General features: G+C 43.1%; 1 protein-coding gene across 1 annotated transcript; it reads left to right on the forward strand.

Moving 5' to 3' along the window:
* Nucleotides 1–692: 692 nt before the first annotated feature.
* On the forward strand, nt 693–19,291 carry MCM4 (minichromosome maintenance complex component 4). The gene is made up of 16 exons (XM_058275517.2): nt 693–917; nt 1,238–1,402; nt 1,714–1,877; nt 1,973–2,074; nt 2,326–2,421; nt 2,972–3,067; nt 3,872–4,010; nt 7,227–7,447; nt 8,953–9,073; nt 10,393–10,652; nt 11,079–11,444; nt 13,111–13,238; nt 13,831–14,038; nt 15,717–15,945; nt 17,091–17,224; nt 18,049–19,291. The coding sequence occupies exons 1-16, from the start codon at nt 848–850 to the stop codon at nt 18,139–18,141; spliced, it is 2,592 nt and encodes an 863-aa protein (XP_058131500.1). The 5' UTR covers nt 693–847; the 3' UTR covers nt 18,142–19,291.
* Nucleotides 19,292–19,715: the final 424 nt, after the last annotated feature.

Below are 19,715 nucleotides of genomic sequence, written 5' to 3' on the forward strand. Positions count from 1 at the left end.
CCTGGCGGCGGGAGGGGCGGAGCTGGAGCGGGGCTCGCAGCGGGAGGGGCGGGATCCTTTCCCGCGACCCAGGCAGGAGGTTGCCCCGCGCGCAGAGGCCGGTGGGGCCTGAGCTCCACCACGGCTGGTTTATGGCCGTGCTGCGCACAGCACTCGTTATGCACACACCGATCTTATGGAGAAGCAGAAACCTAGCAATTTGACCTCCGGAAATAGGCGGGGAAGTTTGATGTATAGTAAATACCGGAGGGAGGCAGAAGTCCCTGCTGGGGCCTGGGTGTGGATAGCGGATGGGAAATGTATTTGGAACGTCTTTAGAAATGAGAGAATGGGAACTATACCCTCCCTAACAAACGAGACACTGAGCCAACTCAGCCAACACAATCCAAGCCAACTCTCCCGTTTCCCGCCAAACTGCGGCCAACTAGAGATCACACCACCGCACTGTAGGGGGACAAGGCACGCAGCCCGTTCTTTCCCCCCGGCGGGTGCACAGTGGTGCCTTCCGAGGGCGGGGCGATTCGAGAGCGCCGCGGCGATTGGTAGGCAGCCGGCGCTGGCCTGGGACCGAGCCTACCTTCCGAGGGGCGGGGTCTGCGAGTGGAGTTCAGACCATTCGAGTGCGGAGTCCGGGGGGGACTCCGAAGCAGGGCGTTGAGTCTCCCCTGCGTGGGCTCAGTGGTGCCTCCCAAGGGCGGGCCGACGTGGGCGCGCCGCGGTGATTGGTGGAGCGCAGCGCGCGCGGAGAAGAGCCTGAAGCCCGCGCGGCCTGGGAGCGTGCCGTGCGCTCCTTGTAAACCGGGAGCTCGTGAGTCTCTGCTCCGCGTCCCTCAGGCGCCAGGTCCGCATGTCGTCCCCCGCGTCCACCCCGAGTCGCCGCGGCAGCCGCCGAGGACGGGGAGGGCTTCCCCAGACGCGTGAGTCCGCCGGGCGCTCCGCTCCCCTCCTCCCTCCCGCGCACAGCCTCCCCCACTCGCGCACCAGGCCGGTGGCCGTCGCGCGCGCAGCACCCCCAGCCCGCGGTCGCAAACCCTCCCCCCGCCACCGTGCACACACCCGCGGCTCGGCCGGCCTCTCCCACGGCTGCCACCCGCCCGGGGTTCTCCACCTCCTTCCGGCCTTCCCCCCTTTGCCAGGACGTTTTATGGTTTCCGACGGTAACGAATACAGGTAGATCGCGAAAGACCAGGCGTGCGCGCGGATGGTCATTGCTCTTTTCTGTTTTGCACGACCCAAGCTCGAAGCGAAGATGCCAGGTCGTCGCCCTCCCAGCGGCGCCGCGGCGAGGACTCCACGTCCACGGGCGACCTGCAGCCCATGCCCGCCTCGCCGGGCGCAGACCTCCAGAGCCCCGCCGCTCCGGACACCTTGTTCTCCAGCCCCCCGCAGATGCATTCTTCAAGTAGGTTTCCCGGCAGTTTCCTGATAAGAAGCGGTGGGCCCGGGAGCTGAAGCTGATGAGAATTGGTGGTCCCTTAACCAGTAGTTGGTGTCACATTTGACACATGACCTCTGATAACAGACTACAGACTTACTGAACTGAGAAAGCAGCTACTTTCTTGTGCTTTCTTTATGGAACGTTTAATCATTCTCAGATCATCCACCATAGGTTACAATAAAGATTCCATTTGCTGAGCTTGTTGTAATTTAGTGGGTTTTGGCTTGATGTGCTACCAGAAGTTCATTGTAAACCTTTACTTGTTGCCTGTACAGCTATTCCTCTAGACTTTGATATTAGCTCACCACTGACCTATGGCACTCCCAGCTCTCGGGTGGAGGGGACACCCCGAAGCGGTGTTAGGGGCACACCCCTGAGGCAGAGGCCTGACCTTGGATCTGCCCGGAAGAGCCTGCAGGTGGACCTGCAGTCTGATGGGGTGAGTAGACAGCCCTGTTTTCTGGAAACAGCCTTTTGGGAACATAAAGTGGGCAGTTCTGTTAACATGGTTGTGATTTTTTGTTGTTTCTGTAGCCGGCCGCAGAAGATATAGTGGCAAGTGAGCAGTCTCTAGGCCAAAAGCTTGTGATTTGGGGAACAGATGTCAATGTGGCAACATGCAAAGAAAATTTTCAGGTGAGCCTAATGTGTTATCATACTTAAGGGGTCTGAAAATCCTGGGTGGAAGTGTTTACAACCTAAATTTATATAGCCATAACACAGGGGCAGATCCAGAGGAAGCTTAAGAATGTTGGTATTTTCTAGTTTTTTTTTTTCAAAAAAAATTTGTTTTGTACAAATACTATACACTTGTGATCATTTGTATTTTGAATAATTGTTTATTCCCAATGCATTAAGCATGATTTTTTTTCTTCTCTACCTTTAAGAGATTTCTTAAACAATTTATTGATCCTCTGGCTAAAGAAGAAGAAGATGTCACCATAGATATTAGCGAGCCTCTGTACATGCAACGTCTTGCAGAGGTATTGGTATACTCTTAATTAAGTTCAGATTATGTATTTTATTTTATTCACTTATTTTTTAAAGATTTATTTATTTTTCTCTACTCCCCACCCCCACCCAGTTGTCTGCTCTCTGTGTCCATTCGCTGTGTGTTTTTCTGTGACCGCTTCTATCCTTAGAAGTGGCACCAGGAATCTGTCTTTTTTTGTTGCATCATCTTGTGTCACTTCTCCATGTGTGCGGCGCCATTCTTGGGCAGGCTGCACTTTGTTTCACGCTGGGTGGCTCTCCTTACGGGGCGCACTCCTTGCGCGTCAGGCTCCCCTACTCGGGGGACACCCCTGCATGGCAGGGCACTCCTTGCGCGCATCAGCACTGCGCCTGGGCCAGCTGCACACGGGTCAAGGTGGCCCACGGTTTGAACCGCAGACCTCCCATGTGGTAGGTAGGCGGATGCCCTATCCATTAGGCCAAGTCTGCTTCCCAAGATTATGTATTTCAAAACCTCAAGATTTATTTAAAGGTTTATTTTTTTATATCAATTTTACAAGTTAATTTGTTCTTTTATAGATTAATGTTATCGGGGAGCCATTTTTAAATGTAAACTGTGAACACATAAAATCATTTGACAAAAATTTGTACAGACAACTCATGTGCTACCCACAGGTAAGAATTTGGTTTTGACTTTGATAAACATCTAGAAAGAATGTTTCTGGATAGCAGAATATCCTTGATAATTGAGCTCATATATCTCTAAGGCACCAAAATTTATAAAGAAAACCATGTTTCATCTATTTTAAGATGATCCTTTTTTACATTTTAATATTGCTGAGGTTGGGATGTGTACCAATGGCATAGCATAGTTTTAATTGGCAGTGTTTCATGATGACTCTTACAGTTGGTACCTTCTTGAGTTTGATGAAATAAATTATCTTAAATGGAAAAACTTTAGAATTTTTCTGCCATGTTTAGCAGAATACATTAACCATACTGTGGTCTTTTTTCTTCTATACTTGTAGCCGAGTTTTATTAATGAAGCATCAGCTGTGTTGCCTTTTGGAGGCAGCAGAGTGGTTGTATCTCAGCATTGCAGGTCACTATTTGTGCGACTTAAATCAAGCTCCTGAGCCTTAGAATGGGGACATATATTAAATTTGAATATAGTAATTACCAGTTTAGTTTGTTTTGATACCATTTCATTATGGGAAAAAAATGCAGTATAAAAGCATATGCTTAAAATCCTTTCTTTTACTGATTAAAAGCCTAAAACAAACCAATATTTTAAAAGTCACTTTTATATGTATTATCACATGTGACCACAAATGGCAATGCCCTACAGAGACTAAGGTTTGTATATGGTTATGTGGGGTAATGTTTGGGGGCTATGTCATGTTTGTTTTTTTATACCAAATATGAGATGCTTTCTTATACTAAAGTCTAAGCTTGGCATCTTTATATCCATTTTTACAGGAGGTTATCCCAACTTTTGATATGGCTGTCAATGAGATCTTCTTTGATCGTTATCCTGACTCAATATTAGAACATCAGATTCAAGTAAGACCATTCAATGCATTGAAGACTAAGAATATGAGAAACCTAAATCCAGAAGGTAATATTTTTAACAGAAAAATTTTATACATAAAAATAAACCAGAAACCTTATTTTGTAAAGGAACTTTAAAAGAATTGGTGGGAGTAGTGGTGATGAATTATAAATTGACGAAGTAATAGCAGAGACAGTTACCCTATACATTTTTGTACCCAATGTCTTTTATAACTTAAGATATTGTAAGTATTAATATTTTCTCCATTTTAAGGTGGACTTACCCAGATGGAATACGTCTGTAGATATTAAGTAGCATTTTTGAGTCACTGTAGAAACAGAAAGTTTTGGGTTTATAAAAGAAATTTAGTTTAGGAGGTAAACAAAATAACAGGCAAGTTAACAGAAGAATAGTGCAGGAAATATCTCAGCCCAAGAGCAGAGCACTGGATCAGAGTGGAAAGGATTCATTGTGAACAGGAAATTTGAATTACAGACTGAATTTTGAATTAGAATTTGGAAAGAAAGTGAAGGAAGTCTTTCTAAACAGTACAGACAAGAAGGCAGAACAGAGCTGTGCCTGGGTGGGCAGTAAGTGATGTAGGTGGCTGCAGCAGGGCATGTGGGAGAAGATGTTTATTTGCAGGGCTAGAAAGCCTCAGTCCTAAAGAGTTGTGTGTACCAACTTTTAAAGAATCTTTAAATTTTTATTCCTAGGCAGTAGGGAACCGTCAGTAATTTTTTTAGGAGAGGTTTTGTCACGAAAGTGTTCTTTTGGAGAAGTTTAGGGAGGTTCTGGTATGCAGGTTATGTTGAAGATCAGTTAGGAGATTTCATCAGTAGCTCAGGTATGGGGTCTCAGCGTCCTAACCAGAATTGTGGCCTTAGGAATGAAAATGAATGACAAACATGGTGTTTACCATATATGAGGGTTGATATATAAAAGCTGTTAAAAATAAATAAATATTCCCGTAGGTGAGTGTGCTAAAGACCCCAAAAAATTTCAATGAAAGAAAACAAGGTAGCCTATGAACACGAGTAGGTGCTTGCCTTCATTGTTTAGTAAATAAGAGTAAATTTTTCCTTTAAGAACCTGGCTCTTGATATCTTATCCCCGTCAAAAAAAAAAAAAAAAAAAGAATCTGCAGTAAGGCCAGAGAAGAACATCGGCTTTGTGAGATGCTGTCCTTTTGGGGGAGTAAATTAACACAGGCTTTCTGGGGGGTTGGGGGGTTGGGGGGGTGGGGAGGGGGGCTCTTTGCAACGTGTTTATAGGCATGAACATTTGTGTTCTTCGATCCAGAAATGAAAACTCTGGTTTTAACTTAAAGTCGTTTGAGATATATGCAAAACTTCAGTATACATGGTGTTCACTGCATCTCCTTTTAAGATAGAAGGTGGACATGTTTAAATGGACAACTTGGAATTGGCCAAATGATTGTTAAATCTACAGGATAGAATAATATTCAGCTGTTATGATAGTATTGTAAATGAAATTCTAGAACAAGAAGATACTGACTATGTAGAAGTAAATAAAAGCAAGTTATAGAATGATACCTATAGTTTGGCCTCATTAGGGGCTGGGTGGGAGATAGGACAGATACAAGTGTTTGGAAGGAAAATTTAAATGGATTAAAGGCTATGTTGAGAGGGTAAAGATGGGAAGGCAGAGTCTGGTGGGTTGCATCTCCAGTGATCCAGTGGTGCAGGCGTGAGCACAGACAGGGTTGTAACTGTGTAACAGTTCTGATACGTTGTTTGTCAGCCACAGAATGTTCGAGTGAAAATCTTCCAGCTCATGGTAATTTTGGTACTGAAAGTTTAAAGGTCTGGGTTAGGAGACTGAAATTTGGAAATTTTCCGGGTTGTTGAAATATTTAAAGCTATGTAAGGAAGAAAGCCTAGAGAAAACTCAGAAAAGAGCCAAAGACTTCTACAAACACTGATGTGGAGTATGGGGAGTCAGAGGGAAGGGTTCAAGAACCAGGAAAAAGTCAGGGTACTAGTCAACAGCTTTAGAAATGCTAAAGAGAATGAGAACTTTCGAAGTACTGTTTCAATAAAGAGAGGTGGCAAGGGGAATAAGCAAAAACATCTTCAAGGAGTTTTGCTGTAATAGAAAAGAGGCGGGGAAGATTTTGAAGTGATAGTAGAGATGAGCATAAGGAAGGCGAGGCTTATACAAGAGGTAATGGAATACAGGACACAAGCAGGTTGGGTAACCTAGCTAAGAAAGGATATCTTTATGAGGAACAAAAAACAGGAGATGAGAAGATATTCCTGATGGCCTTGATCTTAGGAGAGGAGGAGACAAGGAAGAAAATGAAAAGTGAGGCAAGGAGTTTCAAAAAGGGTGAGTGGGTGTAGGATAGTCAAGATCCTGAGCTAAAAAGGCAAGCTAAGTGTAAATTAAAATGTAGTCATTCCCCACTTTCTGCCCCTTATTAAGTAAAGTGCCTGATTTTTGAGGGTGCTTTTCTTAAACAAAATTTTTTATTTTTAAAGAAACTTTAGATTATGTAAATGTTAAATAAAAAATATAGGGGTCATGGGTGCTCGTAATGTTTTTTGCCAGTGTTCCTGAAAACATTTCAAACTGACTTAAGTCACAATATGCGGGTGGAAGGATTTGGGTTTTGACGGTGGCGGTGGTGTCCCCTCTTAGGGCCAGGTAAGGGCGGAAGGGGAGGAGCGCCCCGGGGCTGGTGCTGGCACAGCGCAACTGGGGTGTGGCGTGGAATTTCTTGAGTTGGCAGGTGGTGGCACACAGCCACTTAGGGAGCCAGAGGACTGACCGTTGCCATCTGGGACATGGCTGGTGATGGGGCGTCCAGTGGGCATAGTAGAGAAGATGGGATAGCAGTGAGGAGTCCTTGAACGATGGGACAAGTCAACAAGGCCAGCAGTCAAATGGTTGACTACAAATGATAAAAAATAATGTAACTACTTTGGAGCTAGCAGTGGAGAGTTAGTAGGGGATGGCCAGTCCTTCAAAGAATACAGGGTGAAAGTTGTCTGGGAAGGGCCAAGTTGTGGAGGAAGCATGAACACGAGGGAGAAATGGGCAAAGCCTGCCTGCTGGCTCCCCACAGGTGCACAAGTAAGTGAGTGTCTCCTGTGACTGCCACTGCCTGTGTACTCTGCACCCTGAGGGCAGGGCTGCACTGCGCTCTGCACCTGGACAGGAGCCGCTCCAGCTCAGAGCCAACAGGCCTGCGAGGAGAGGCAGGGGCTGTCAGTAACGGTCCCGCAGGCAAGTCACCTCCCCCTTTTCCGTTCACAGACATCGACCAGCTCATTGCCATCAGCGGCATGGTCATCCGGACATCCCAGCTGATTCCCGAGATGCAGGAGGCCTTTTTCCAGTGCCAGGTGTGCGCCCACACGGCCCGCGTGGAGATTGACCGTGGCCGCATCGCCGAGCCCTGCGTGTGCGAGCACTGCAACACCACTCACAGCATGGCACTGGTGCACAACCGCTCCACCTTCTCCGATAAGCAGATGGTACGGCGGTGTCTATAAGTTAAAGCAGCCTGCTCTTTAACCTCGTTCATTAAGTGAAATTTAACACAAGATGCTTTCGTTGGAAAGAGTTAAGGCTGTAGGTGGGTCAGGTAGGAATATGTAAGAGTAAGTTGTTAAAATATTAGAAAAAGGTGAGGGAAAGGCAGAAATATCTTTTTACGATGAATGTAACAATATAAAAATATATGTGCAGGGGAGCAGATGTAGCTCAAATGGTTGAGCATCTGCTTCCCATGTCCAAGGTCCCAGGTTCAGTCTCCACTACCTCCTAAAAACAAACAGGAAAACCAACTCTCGTGGGGGGTGGATGTAGCTCAGTGGTTGAGCGCCTCCTTCCCACATACAAGGTCCTGGATTCAAGCTCTGGTACCTCCTAAAAAAGTATACATGCAGCAAAAAGGAGTCAAGTTTTCTTTATTTTGTTATAATATTTAAGCAATTTCCTAAGTGTAAAGTGGGGGGAAATGTGTCAAATATTAATACTACAAAAGGTAATTGCCCTTAATAGGAGTCGAAAAATTGTAGCAAATATGGAAAAGTGTTCAACATTTTTACTAACCAAGAATTGAATATTTCATATAAAAATTTTCATCTGGTACTGGCAAAATCATTGGAACCTCTCTCCCGTGCTAAGAGCTGGAGATACAAAAGCACAGCCTCTCTTCTCTAGGGGCTTGTCATCTGATGTCCTCAGAATCCTCTCAGGTCTCCCAAACTGACTTAGAGTAAAACCTAAAGTCCTCGAGTAACCTCAAAGGCCTGTGCAACCTGACATTACCTCTCAGCACATACTTCCACAGCCCTCTCTGGCATTATCCTGTCCATTTCTTTATTCCCAGCATTTCTGCCAAGCACCCACTCACCCCAGGGCCTTGCATGTGCTATTCCTTCTGGGAACACATGACTTCCTCCCTAACTTCCTCAGTTCCCAGCCTTGTGAAGCCCTTTTCAACCTTACTAATGGAAAACATCTGCCCTCCACCCACCCCAGCAGTCCTGTCCTGCTTGCCTATTTTATTTTTGTCTATTGCGCTTGTCACCCTCAGGTCTGTTACATGCTGAGTTATCTGTTGTGTATCCTCTTCCTCTCCACAGGGGTAGGAACTTTGTCGAAGAGTCCCCAGCTCCTAGAATGGGATCTGGCATGTGGTAGGCACTCAGCAAATACCTGTTAGGTGAGGACAATGGCTTATGCAGAGATACTCATGACACCCATTACAGTGGTTTAAAATTTTAAAAAACTACCTAAATCCCACCATCCCAAAATAGGGGAATGGCTAAATAAACTACATCCTTACAAAATGTTTCCCATGTCACATTAGAAAACAGATTAAAAACAAAAAGTGTAAACTGGAGATCAAAAAACGTATTTTTTAAAAAGAAGATGCTAGGTATTGAATCTATTAATCTCCAAGTGGGACAAATGCCAGCAGCTTTTACATCTGTCACACTTGTTTGCTTCCCACTTGTTCTCTGTCTCTCAGATCAAACTCCAGGAGTCTCCTGAAGACATGCCAGCAGGACAGACGCCTCACACCGTCATACTGTTCGCTCACAATGACCTCGTTGACAAAGTTCAGCCTGGTGACAGAGTGAATGTTACAGGTGAGAGACCTAGGTCTCTGCTAACACAGAAAGGTCCTTGTGCTCTAATTGCACTTGTAGTAAGTCCTTTTGACTCAGTCATGAATTCACTGGATAGGACCTTTACTCTGCCTCCAGCTATCCTCAAAGATCATTAAAAGGTATGGGGTGTGCATCCGCTTTTGCCCAACTTTTTTCTGACTCGGTACCCTGGAAGAACAGTCTTTCATTTCTTCTCAAACCTGAATTTTGGAGGTAATGGTCCTCACAGGCACAGCCGTTGCCTACTGCTACCTCAGCATCCCAAAACTGTGTTTCTTGCATTCACAGTGTTACTGTCATAAGGGAATGTCTTCAGATAGCCTGGTAGTAGGATTTGGGCCGTGCCAGCAGTTCAGGGATGGATCTCACCCACTCATTTTCCTTATGCATAGCTAAGGAGGGTTAAGATGCCTGCTAAAGAACGGACAGAGCACCTTGTTTTCATATTAGGCATTTAATTATGGTATTCTAATATCCAAGGAAGCTAAGATTCAGAGAGGTGTAGAAAACTTAAGTTACGGTTCTTTGGTAAATTTTATGGAACCAGAATTTGGATCCTTTTCTCTTCATGCCAAGATGCTGTTTTTTTGCATCATATTAATACACAAAGTCTTTCTTTGGACGCTTTAAAAGAGCATGATTTAAGTGTTGACTGTTGATTTGTTCCTTTTAATTTTTTAAATTTCATTTTAAAGGAGGGGAGTACTTCACCCAGAAACACCTGCTATTGTTAACCAAAAACTTGTCGTTTTTCTTTCACTCTGTAGACTGTCTTAATTTCTGTGAACTAATTTGTGTGATTTCTAAAAGATCAAAGTTTCCTATTTCCAAGGTTTTGGCTTGGGATTTTGGTGTTGTAGTCAAATAAATACTAAACAGATTCTGGACACTCAGCTTAGGGAAATGAAAATAGTATTTACTGAACATAGACCGTGGGCAGGTGTTGTGTTAGATTATTTTCATTAGCCTTCAGAACCAGTATGTGTGGTGTGGTTTACTCAAAGAGGTGCCCAAGGTCACAGAAGAAAACATGTTCAGGTCTACCTTTTTCAGAACCTGTGTTCTTTCCAACATGCCTCACCCCTTCCTGATGCTCTGTAGAGTGGGCGCTTGTCCTCAGCTCAGGGAGCAGTGGTGAGGGCAGCTGACTAGGAAATTAAAGGAACGCCCTCCCCGGTGCTGGCCAGTCAGCTAGAGCAGCTCACTCTCCATGCTGCTTGCTGTCCACCCTGAGGCCCCACACCTGCCGGTCAGCGGTGCCACAGGTTAAAGGGGTATCTCCTGGTTGCTGCCCTCAGGCATCTACAGAGCAGTTCCCATTCGGGTCAATCCCAGAGTGAGTAATGTGAAGTCTGTCTACAAAACCCACATCGACGTCATTCACTATCGGAAGACGGACGCAAAACGTCTGCATGGCCTGGATCAAGAAGCAGAGCAGAAACTATTCTCAGAGAAACGTGTGGAATTGCTTAAGGAGCTTTCCAGAAAACCAGACATTTATGAGAGACTTGCTTCAGCCTTGGCTCCAAGCATATATGAACATGAAGATATAAAGAAGGTAACAATGAACTTTTAAGGAGGCTTACACTTCCTTGGGGTTGATTATGGTACGCATACATTGCCTTCCCCTGATAAAGGATAAGAGGCGTTACATAGCAAAGCACTCACAACCCGACTTCCTTGTTGGTTGAGAAGAATCACAGTATCACTGTCTACTTCCCGATCTCTACATGTGTCTCTATGTTACATTTTTTATAAAGCCACACAGAATAGGAACTCTTGTGGCCTACCATTCTGTCGCGATAACAGTCATTTATATATAGATGGTCCAGAAATAACCTGGAGTAATCAAAGCACTAGCACATAGATCTTTATCTTTCTAGTTTCTTAATTGTATTTCTTTATGCATAGAGTAGAAAAGCACTTCTATAACATTTAGACCAAATTTCAGTTACTCTGCAGTAAGTAAATGTTTTCTTTTTAGGGAATTTTGCTTCAGCTCTTTGGAGGAACAAGAAAGGATTTTAGTCACACAGGAAGGGGGAAATTTCGTGCGGAGATCAATATCCTTCTCTGTGGTGACCCCGGCACCAGTAAGTCCCAGCTGCTGCAGTATGTGTACAACCTCGTTCCCAGGGGCCAGTACACGTCCGGAAAGGGCTCTAGTGCGGTGGGCCTGACGGCCTACGTCATGAAAGACCCCGAGACCAGACAGCTGGTCCTGCAAACCGGAGCCCTGGTCCTGAGTGACAACGGCGTCTGCTGCATCGATGAGTTTGACAAGATGAACGAGAGCACAAGGTCGGTGCTGCACGAAGTGATGGAGCAACAGACACTCTCAATTGCCAAGGTGGGTGCATCCGTCATGGCACAGACAAGGCCACTCCTCAAGTAGAATGTCCTGGTCCCATGCAGTGTTACCTCAGTTCTAACTTTGGGAAACTGGTGAATTTTTTTAAAAGATGTTTTCAGGTTTAGAGAAGGTACTTGAGAGTACTTTTTACAATTTTACCTACATCTCTTACACATGATAGAGTGTTTTCTGCCATAGTAACCTACTAATGTGTGACTTAGTTTGCCAGGGCTGCTATAGCAAATCCCACAGGCTGGTTGACTGAACAAGAGGAATTTATTGTCTCATGGTTTTGGAGGCAACAAGTCCAAGGAATCAGCTGGATCATGCTTTCTCTGAAATTTGCAGTTATCTTGGTGGTAGTTCCATCACTGCCTCTTCCACATAGCCATCTGTCTCCTCTTCTCTCTTCATGTCCACATTTTCTCGGCTTCCTCATAGAACTCCAGTCATGCTGGATTAAGGCCATACCCTGAATTCATTTGACCTTAATAACATCTTCTAAGATCCTGTTTACAAATGGTTTCACGTCCACTGGACTGGAGGTTGAGACTTGAACATGTCTTTCTGTGGGTTGTGAGTCAGTTCATAACAAGGTGGTGTTCATACAGCTTGAATTTGTCTTGACGCTCCTTCAAGGGGTTGCAGCAAAAGACATGATCATCACTTCCATCCATCTAAAACTCAGTCCTTGACATGAATCAAGGGAAAGGCTTTTTGTTTGTAAAGAATTATTTTCGTAAGTTTTATTCTTAACGAATGTCTTCATATTTTTAATCTCACACGTCTCCTTTCTGACTGGAAGGGATGAATATTTAATAACTTCATGTTTTGTGTTGGTTAATAATTCTGAGGATAGAAGAAGCTAGCTATATTAGGGTGGGAACCAAAAATAAATGTACACTCTGTTGCTCTACTTTACTTGAAGTCCATAAGGTATGTAGGCCTAATTTCAGTTAAAGATTCAAAAATTTAGTGACAGGATTTAAAAGTGCATCAAAAATCATTAGATGAAATTTTACAAGGAGAAGTCTTACTGTTCACCTGCCATGCACCACTCAGACATTTTGCTCATCCGCATTTTGAATGAAAGAGAATTGAGTTCAGGTGACCACAAGACTGATCTCAAGGTGACTGTGAGCCATCCATAAAAAGTTGATGCTCTCTGTGTGGCTGCAGGTAAAGAAGACAGTGTTTGTATATCCTGTGCCAGGGAAAGCACGTCTTAATTATGTTTAGTTCTTCCCTTCAGAAGGGATAAGTAGAGATGGAAGCTTTCCCAGTGGAGAGATTGTAGTAATGTAGTGCTGATTTGGAAGATCTGTCCTAAGTGGAGCCATTGGAGTACATCAAGGAGACATGCTCATTGTGCCCAGAGTCACCCAAACTCAAAGACAGGTGGCAGAGGGATGTGGGGGCTCCAGGTGGCTGGGCCAAGATCGCTCGCGCCCTGGACGTCTGACACAGGGATGTGGGGGCTCCGGGTGGCTGGGCCAAGATTGCGCGCGCCCTAGACGTCTGACACAGGGATGTGGGGGCTCTGGGTGGCTGGGCCAAGATTGCGCGCGCCCTGGACGTCTGACACAGGGATGTGGGGGCTCCGGGTGGCTGGGCCAAGATCGCTAGCGCCCTGGACGTCTGACTGCACTGTTCTCTTTGACAGGCAGGGATTATTTGTCAGCTCAATGCACGCACCTCCATCCTGGCAGCAGCAAACCCTATCGAATCTCAGTGGAATCCCAAGAAAACCACCATTGAAAACATCCAGCTGCCTCACACGTTGTTATCAAGGTATCAGGACGTTTTTATATAGTAGATACTTGTATTTTCCTCATTTGTAGAATTTTCAGGGTGAGACTAAGGGGAGGCTATTTACTATTTACTATTTAAATTCAGAAACTGCAGTTAATAATCATAAAATCTTCACTCTAATGCAAAGTTTTTCAGATTTGGTTGGTCAAGGGTTTTCATGGCAAGAATTATATGTTGCCCTGCTCAACTATGGGTAGTTTGAACATTTCATTTGGGGGTGTTTTGAAGCAGTTAGGAAATTTCGTTTTAAAATCTCTTTCAAATACTACGCACGACTCTTAGAAGAGGAGATAGAATACCTTTAAATCAGATACAGTAGCTGAGAGTGTGTTAGTATATGTTTTTCTTAGAAGATCAGGTAACTTCCGAGAAAAAGACCGCTAGACAGAGCAGTGTGAATTGGATTTACTGGGAATTTCTTTTGGTGAGATGGACACGGACACTTTCTCTCTCCTTCTCCCTTACCAAGTGCGTGTTCCCTGTATTGCCACCAGCGGCCTGGGAGCGGTTTTGGAGGTCATACTCATAGGTACATTGATAGGCTGACAGGCTTCCATTCTCCTCCTCCCAGGTTCGATCTGATCTTCCTCATGCTGGACCCTCAGGACGAGGCCTACGACCGGCGCCTTGCCCACCACCTAGTGGCTCTGTACTACCAGAGCGAGGAGCAGCTGGAGGAGGAGGTCATGGACATGGCCGTGCTCAAGGACTACGTCGCCTATGCCCACAGCATGGTCACGCCACGCCTGAGCGAGGAGGCCAGCCAGGCCCTGATCGAGGTGAGGAGCACGGGCGCCTCGAGCCTGGCACGTGCCCGACGGCTGTACCAGATGTGACAGCTTAACTAGTTGGTAGTGACACTCGAGTCTTACCTTCAGACATGAATTCTTTTGAGAATGCTTCTTTCCATAAGCATTTATTTTGCCTCCTGGGGTGCAAAGTAGACTTCTCCTAACATACAACAGGGAGAACAATTCCTTTGTGTAGGTTGTACATGCACTTTATATATATTTAAATCATTGTAAACACAATGAGTTTGAGATCAGGAGTTCTGAAGGCCTGAGGTTTCTCCCAGGCAGCGCTACCTAATGATTTCTTTCAACTTCCATTTCCCAGTTTCTGAAAGAATGAAAGAGAGATATGGGGGGTGGGGGCTGTGGGGTTGAATGGGACTTCATATTTTTTGAATGTAATATTTTTTTTTTAATGAATTAAAATAATAAATAAAATAAATAAGAAAGTGAGAGATAAGTATTTTGTGTACATTTTAAAATATCTTTCTTTTGCACGAGCAGCAGTACTTAATGGCACCTTTTAGGTTATTGGAGTGTTGTAATGTGAAGATTCCTCATGTTCTGTGGGGTTTGCATTTCCGAGTTTCCTAAAATGCTCAAGTAAAAGTTACGTTTTTGTCTCAGATTCTTTTCTTTTTTTAGATACATGTATTTATTCCCCTGCCCTCCCCCCTTTGTTTTGCACTCACTGTCTGCTCTCTGTGTGTTCTTCTGTATCTGCTTGTCCTCTCTGTAGGCAGCACTGGATACTGATCCTAGGACCTTCCGGAATGGGAGAGAGGCGTTTGATCTCTTGCGCCACCTCAGCTCCCTGGTCTGCTGCATCTCTCATTGTTTCTCCTCTGTGTCTTTGTTGCATCATATTGCCTGTTCTCTGCATGGGCCAGCTCACCTTCACCAGGAGGCCCCAGGAATCAAAACCTGGAACCTCCTATATGATAGATGGGAGCCCACTCACTTGAGCCACATCTGTTTCCCTCAGATTCTGTTAAATCTTCTTCCACATTGTCATTGAGGGTTGTTAATAGAAGGCTAAAAGGTCATCTAGAGGAGCAGGTGTAACTTATTGGTTGAGGGCCTACTTCCCATGTAAGAGGTCCTGGGTTCAATCCCCAGTGCCTCCTAAGGAAAAAAAAAAAGTAGGTTATCTGTATAAAAGTTTGATACTACCTGTGTTCGTAGAATCCTTTGCAGGCATTGTTGAATGGCTCCTTAGCCAGGGTGTACTTTGGAATTTGTGCCAGAAGCCTTTCTTCAGTATCCATCTGGCTAATTCCCTGCTCTAATCAAAGCATACTCCTCGTGCCTGAGGACAGCCATCCCTGCCTCCCTTGTGCCTTTCTCACACACTTTTGCTGCTCCTCTCTCCTCTCCCTTCTACAGAGCTATATCATCAGATCCCACCTTCTCCAAGAGGTTTCCCCTAGTATCTCCCTTCAGAACATTTTCAGTGTTATTTCTCATCAGATGTCAGATTCCGTTCCAGGGTTACCTGCCCGAGTGTGTTGGGCTTTAGGATCCAGGGGCCAGACCTGATTTTAAACCCCTCAGTACCTCCCTATGACAGGCAGGCAGTAAAAGTTATCCTGTCTTGAAAGTTTTAGCCATGAAACAAACTTCACTGTTTTCAAGGGGTCTTGCTTTTGTTTTTTATCTAAATTAGGCTTATGTAGACATGAGGAAAATCGGTAGTAGCCGGGGAATGGTTTCCGCATACCCTCGACAGTTGGAATCGTTGATTCGCTTAGCAGAAGCTCATGCTAAAGTGCGATTTTCAAACAAAGTTGAAGCAATTGATGTCGAAGAGGCAAAACGCCTTCACCGAGAGGCTCTGAAGCAGTCGGCAACTGACCCCCGGACTGGCATTGTGGACATATCTATCCTTACCACAGGTGTGTTCTTTATAGGTTATGTAAATATGTAATTGATCTTTCAGATTTGAGCTAAAATTTACTCTGTAAAGCAGAGGCTCTTAACCCTTTTATTGATCAGGACCCCTCTGAGAAGCTGATAAAGTTGCCTGATCTTCCAAGAAACATCTACTAGCACACATTCAGGAATTGTATATGGTTTAAAAGTATTCTGTCTCCTCTGCTACCCAGGATACTAATCCAGTCTAAAGAAGTAAATAGTTCATTTGTTCATTACCATTGGCTAGCCTTGCCATATGGATTATAGGCACTATATTTCAGGGTAAAGAAGGCAGCTACTGGTATATAGAAAATTTGAAAGAGCAGAGAATTCAAACTTGCTTTTGGGTGTGTTTTGGCATCAGCCACTGTAACCTTTCTTGGCTTGAGGTTTCCTCTGTTATCTAGGGACCCAGTTGAAATAGAGAAAATAAGTCACAAGTAACCCACTTAATATTTATATGATGGGGGTGGGGAGTGGGGTATATTGGAAACTCTTATATTTTTTTAATGAAACATTTTGTATGATCTATGTATCTTTAAAAAAAAAAGGACAATATAATTTAAAAATATTTTGAAAAACAGGTGAAGGATAGGAATGAGACCTCTAGCAATGTCTGGTTTGGATAAAGGAAATTAAAATATTTGGAATTTTGCTTATGTCCAATAACTCTTAAATAGTATCAATGTAATTACTGGGTATTGTTTTTGATATTTAGTAAAATCTGCTTAAAAGGCATTCTCTTCAACTGAGAATGATACAACTGAGGATGATAGAGTAAATATTTATAACTGAAAGGATTATTATAGAAAAACAATTTGCCAAATTATATTGCAGAAATGTGAGATATTCAGATGACATTAAAACCACATTATTATGATCATGTACATAAAATACTAGCCATTGAATATAATTTTTAATTACAAATGGATTATGAATATATAATAATACAAATGCAAAAATATGAAATTATTTTTGAAATGAGTAAAACAGAATGATAGAACTGATTGTTAAGTTACATATCAAAAAGAGTTATCTGGACACTACTAAAGGAATGTTTGTGGAGATTTGAAACATTTCACTACATTATAGCAGAAATATTTTCATTAAATTTTTTTTCAATCAGGAATGAGTGCCACCTCTCGTAAACGGAAAGAAGAGCTAGCTGAAGCTTTGAAAAAACTTATTTTATCTAAGGGAAAAACACCAGCTCTGAAATACCAGCAACTTTTTGAAGATATTCGGGGACAATCTGACATAGTAAGTGTTCATATCTATTTTTCTGTTGGGTGTAGTTTTTCTCTCTTTCCTTAATATTACTTTGGGTTTTATTTTTTTCTTCTTTATTGTTTAAGTAATGAATACTGGTAAGAATAAAGAAAGGAAACTCACCTATAAATCCACGTTCAGGAAATAATCACAAATTAAAGTTTGTGATTAAAGTTTGGGTACACCCCTTTCGAAATTTTTCTATGCATATATATACACACATGGGGTCTTTCCTTTCAAAAACAGACATAATTATAGGTGTACTGTTTTATAACTTTTCTTTTTTTAATTTAACAATATATTATATAAATCTTCCTGTGTTGGTAAATACACTTTAGAACATCATTCATAATGATTAAGTAACATCCTTTTGAATGCTTATCAACCTGCTGGGTGAAAGGACATAAGTTTTTAATAGCAATATTTGACATTTAATAAATATTATATAGACTTGTTTGGAGGATGAAATAGGCATCCTTTTATGAATAAAGCTTAGTTGTTCTGTGAAAAGAACCATGTGGGCCAAATCCAGCCCTTTGCTTTTGTAATGCCCATTGTTTTTAAATTGTTTGTGGTGGCTTTGGTGCTGCAAGGTTCAGTAATTGTGACAGACCACATGGGTTGGAGAGCCTACAGTATTTGCTATTTGGCCCTTTACAGAAAATGTCTGCAAGCCCCTGAATGAGAACATGTGAAATGTGTACAGTCATCAAAAAGAGAAAGAGAATCTAGGTGGTAGTTTAACATTAAAATTATTTTATCTCTAACAGTGGGCAACTTGATTTATATAATACTTGCTTTCCTCTTCCCCAAAGGCAATTACCAAAGATATGTTTGAAGAAGCACTGCGTGCCTTGGCTGATGATGACTTCTTGACAGTGACCGGAAAAACTGTTCGCTTGCTGTGAGGAGGGCTGTGTATTCTGCTGTTTGGGGCGCTTGACTTGCTTGCACATGTATACGGCATGAGGACCAATCACCCACTCTTGCCATGAGTGTGAACAGATTCTTAAAGTCATTATTTAGCTACATAAAATTTTTTCTCTCCAGATATCAGTTTTCTTAGCAAATATTTGTTTTCATTTTTTAATACTTGGAGTAAAAATACTGTGCCAGTTTCCAGAGACATGCAGAAGAGATTTTTGGTACCAGGGCTTTTAATCTGTATACTAGTACATATACACTCATAGCAAATCATCAGTATTTCTTGAGGAAGACAGTTCGGCATGATGATTTTTTTTGCTAGACTTTCTAATAGCAGTCATGTACATACTTGAGGTTTTTGTAATATGAAATAACAGACTCAGTCAGGGCATGCAATTCAGTGAAAGTTCTTTGAAGGATTGAAGCCATAGTCACTTTACAACACTAAATTGTAATTCTTTCAGAGCGCATCATACATTATTCTCATGCCTACCATAAGATCCAAAAGTTAGTCTATAAAGAGAGTGGTTGGAAGTAATTAGAGTCTGGGTTTATTTCTGCCACTAACTTCATTCTATTATGTAACTTTTTCTTAAATGATTCAGAATAAATTATACTTGTTATATTAGTCAGGATTCTCCAGAGAAACAACTGAAAAGATAGACATATGCAGTTATGTATGTTAAGTATCAAGGAATTTGTTATAGGAATTGGCTTGTGCAATTCCTGGGGTTTGACAGATCTGAATTCCTTAAGGCAGGCCACAAATTGGGGACTCAGTGGTGACTTTGAATTCATCAGAAGAAGCTGGCTTGCTGAAAGATAAAAATTCTTCCTTCTGACTGCTGAAATCATCAATTCCCTTTAAGGCCTCCAGAACTGATTGGATGAGCCTTCTCATTGTGAAGGCAGTCCCTTAGTTGATTATAGATATAATCAGCCATAGATGCAATCAACGACTTAAGTGCATGAAAATATCCTTACAGTACAGGCCAGTGCTTGCCTTAAACTTGAGATCCTGTAATTTAAGTACTGTGACATAAAGTTAATACAACTTAAGTTATATGAAAAGAGGGAAGAAAGCAAAGATATTTGCTTTATGTGTATGTATAAACATAAAACATAATTATAGTCCTCGTTTCTGTAACTGGTCACTTAATTGTAGGTCATTTTATAACTACCTTTTTTCACTACTCATTCCATATTCCCTTTACCCCCTTACCAAGCACCTCAGCTGATTATGATTCCTTTTTTTTTTTTTTTTTTTTAAGATTTATTTCCCCTTACCCCGCCCCATTCTCTGTACTCTGTGTCCATTCGCTGTGTGTTCTTCTGTGTCCGCTTGCATTCTTGTCAGTGGCACTGGGAATCTGTCTTTTTGTTGTGGCAGCTCTCCATGTGTGCAGCGCCACTCCTGGGTGGGCTGCACTTTTTTTTCATGCAGGGCGGCTCTCCTTGCAGGGCACACTTCTTGCGTGTGAGGCACCCCTGCATAGGGGACATGCCTGCATGATATGGCACTCCTTGCGCACATCAGCACTGCGCATGGGCCAGCTCA

The sequence above is a fragment of the Dasypus novemcinctus genome, chromosome 14, assembly GCF_030445035.2.
Source record: "Dasypus novemcinctus isolate mDasNov1 chromosome 14, mDasNov1.1.hap2, whole genome shotgun sequence".
Lineage (NCBI taxonomy): Eukaryota > Metazoa > Chordata > Mammalia > Cingulata > Dasypodidae > Dasypus > Dasypus novemcinctus.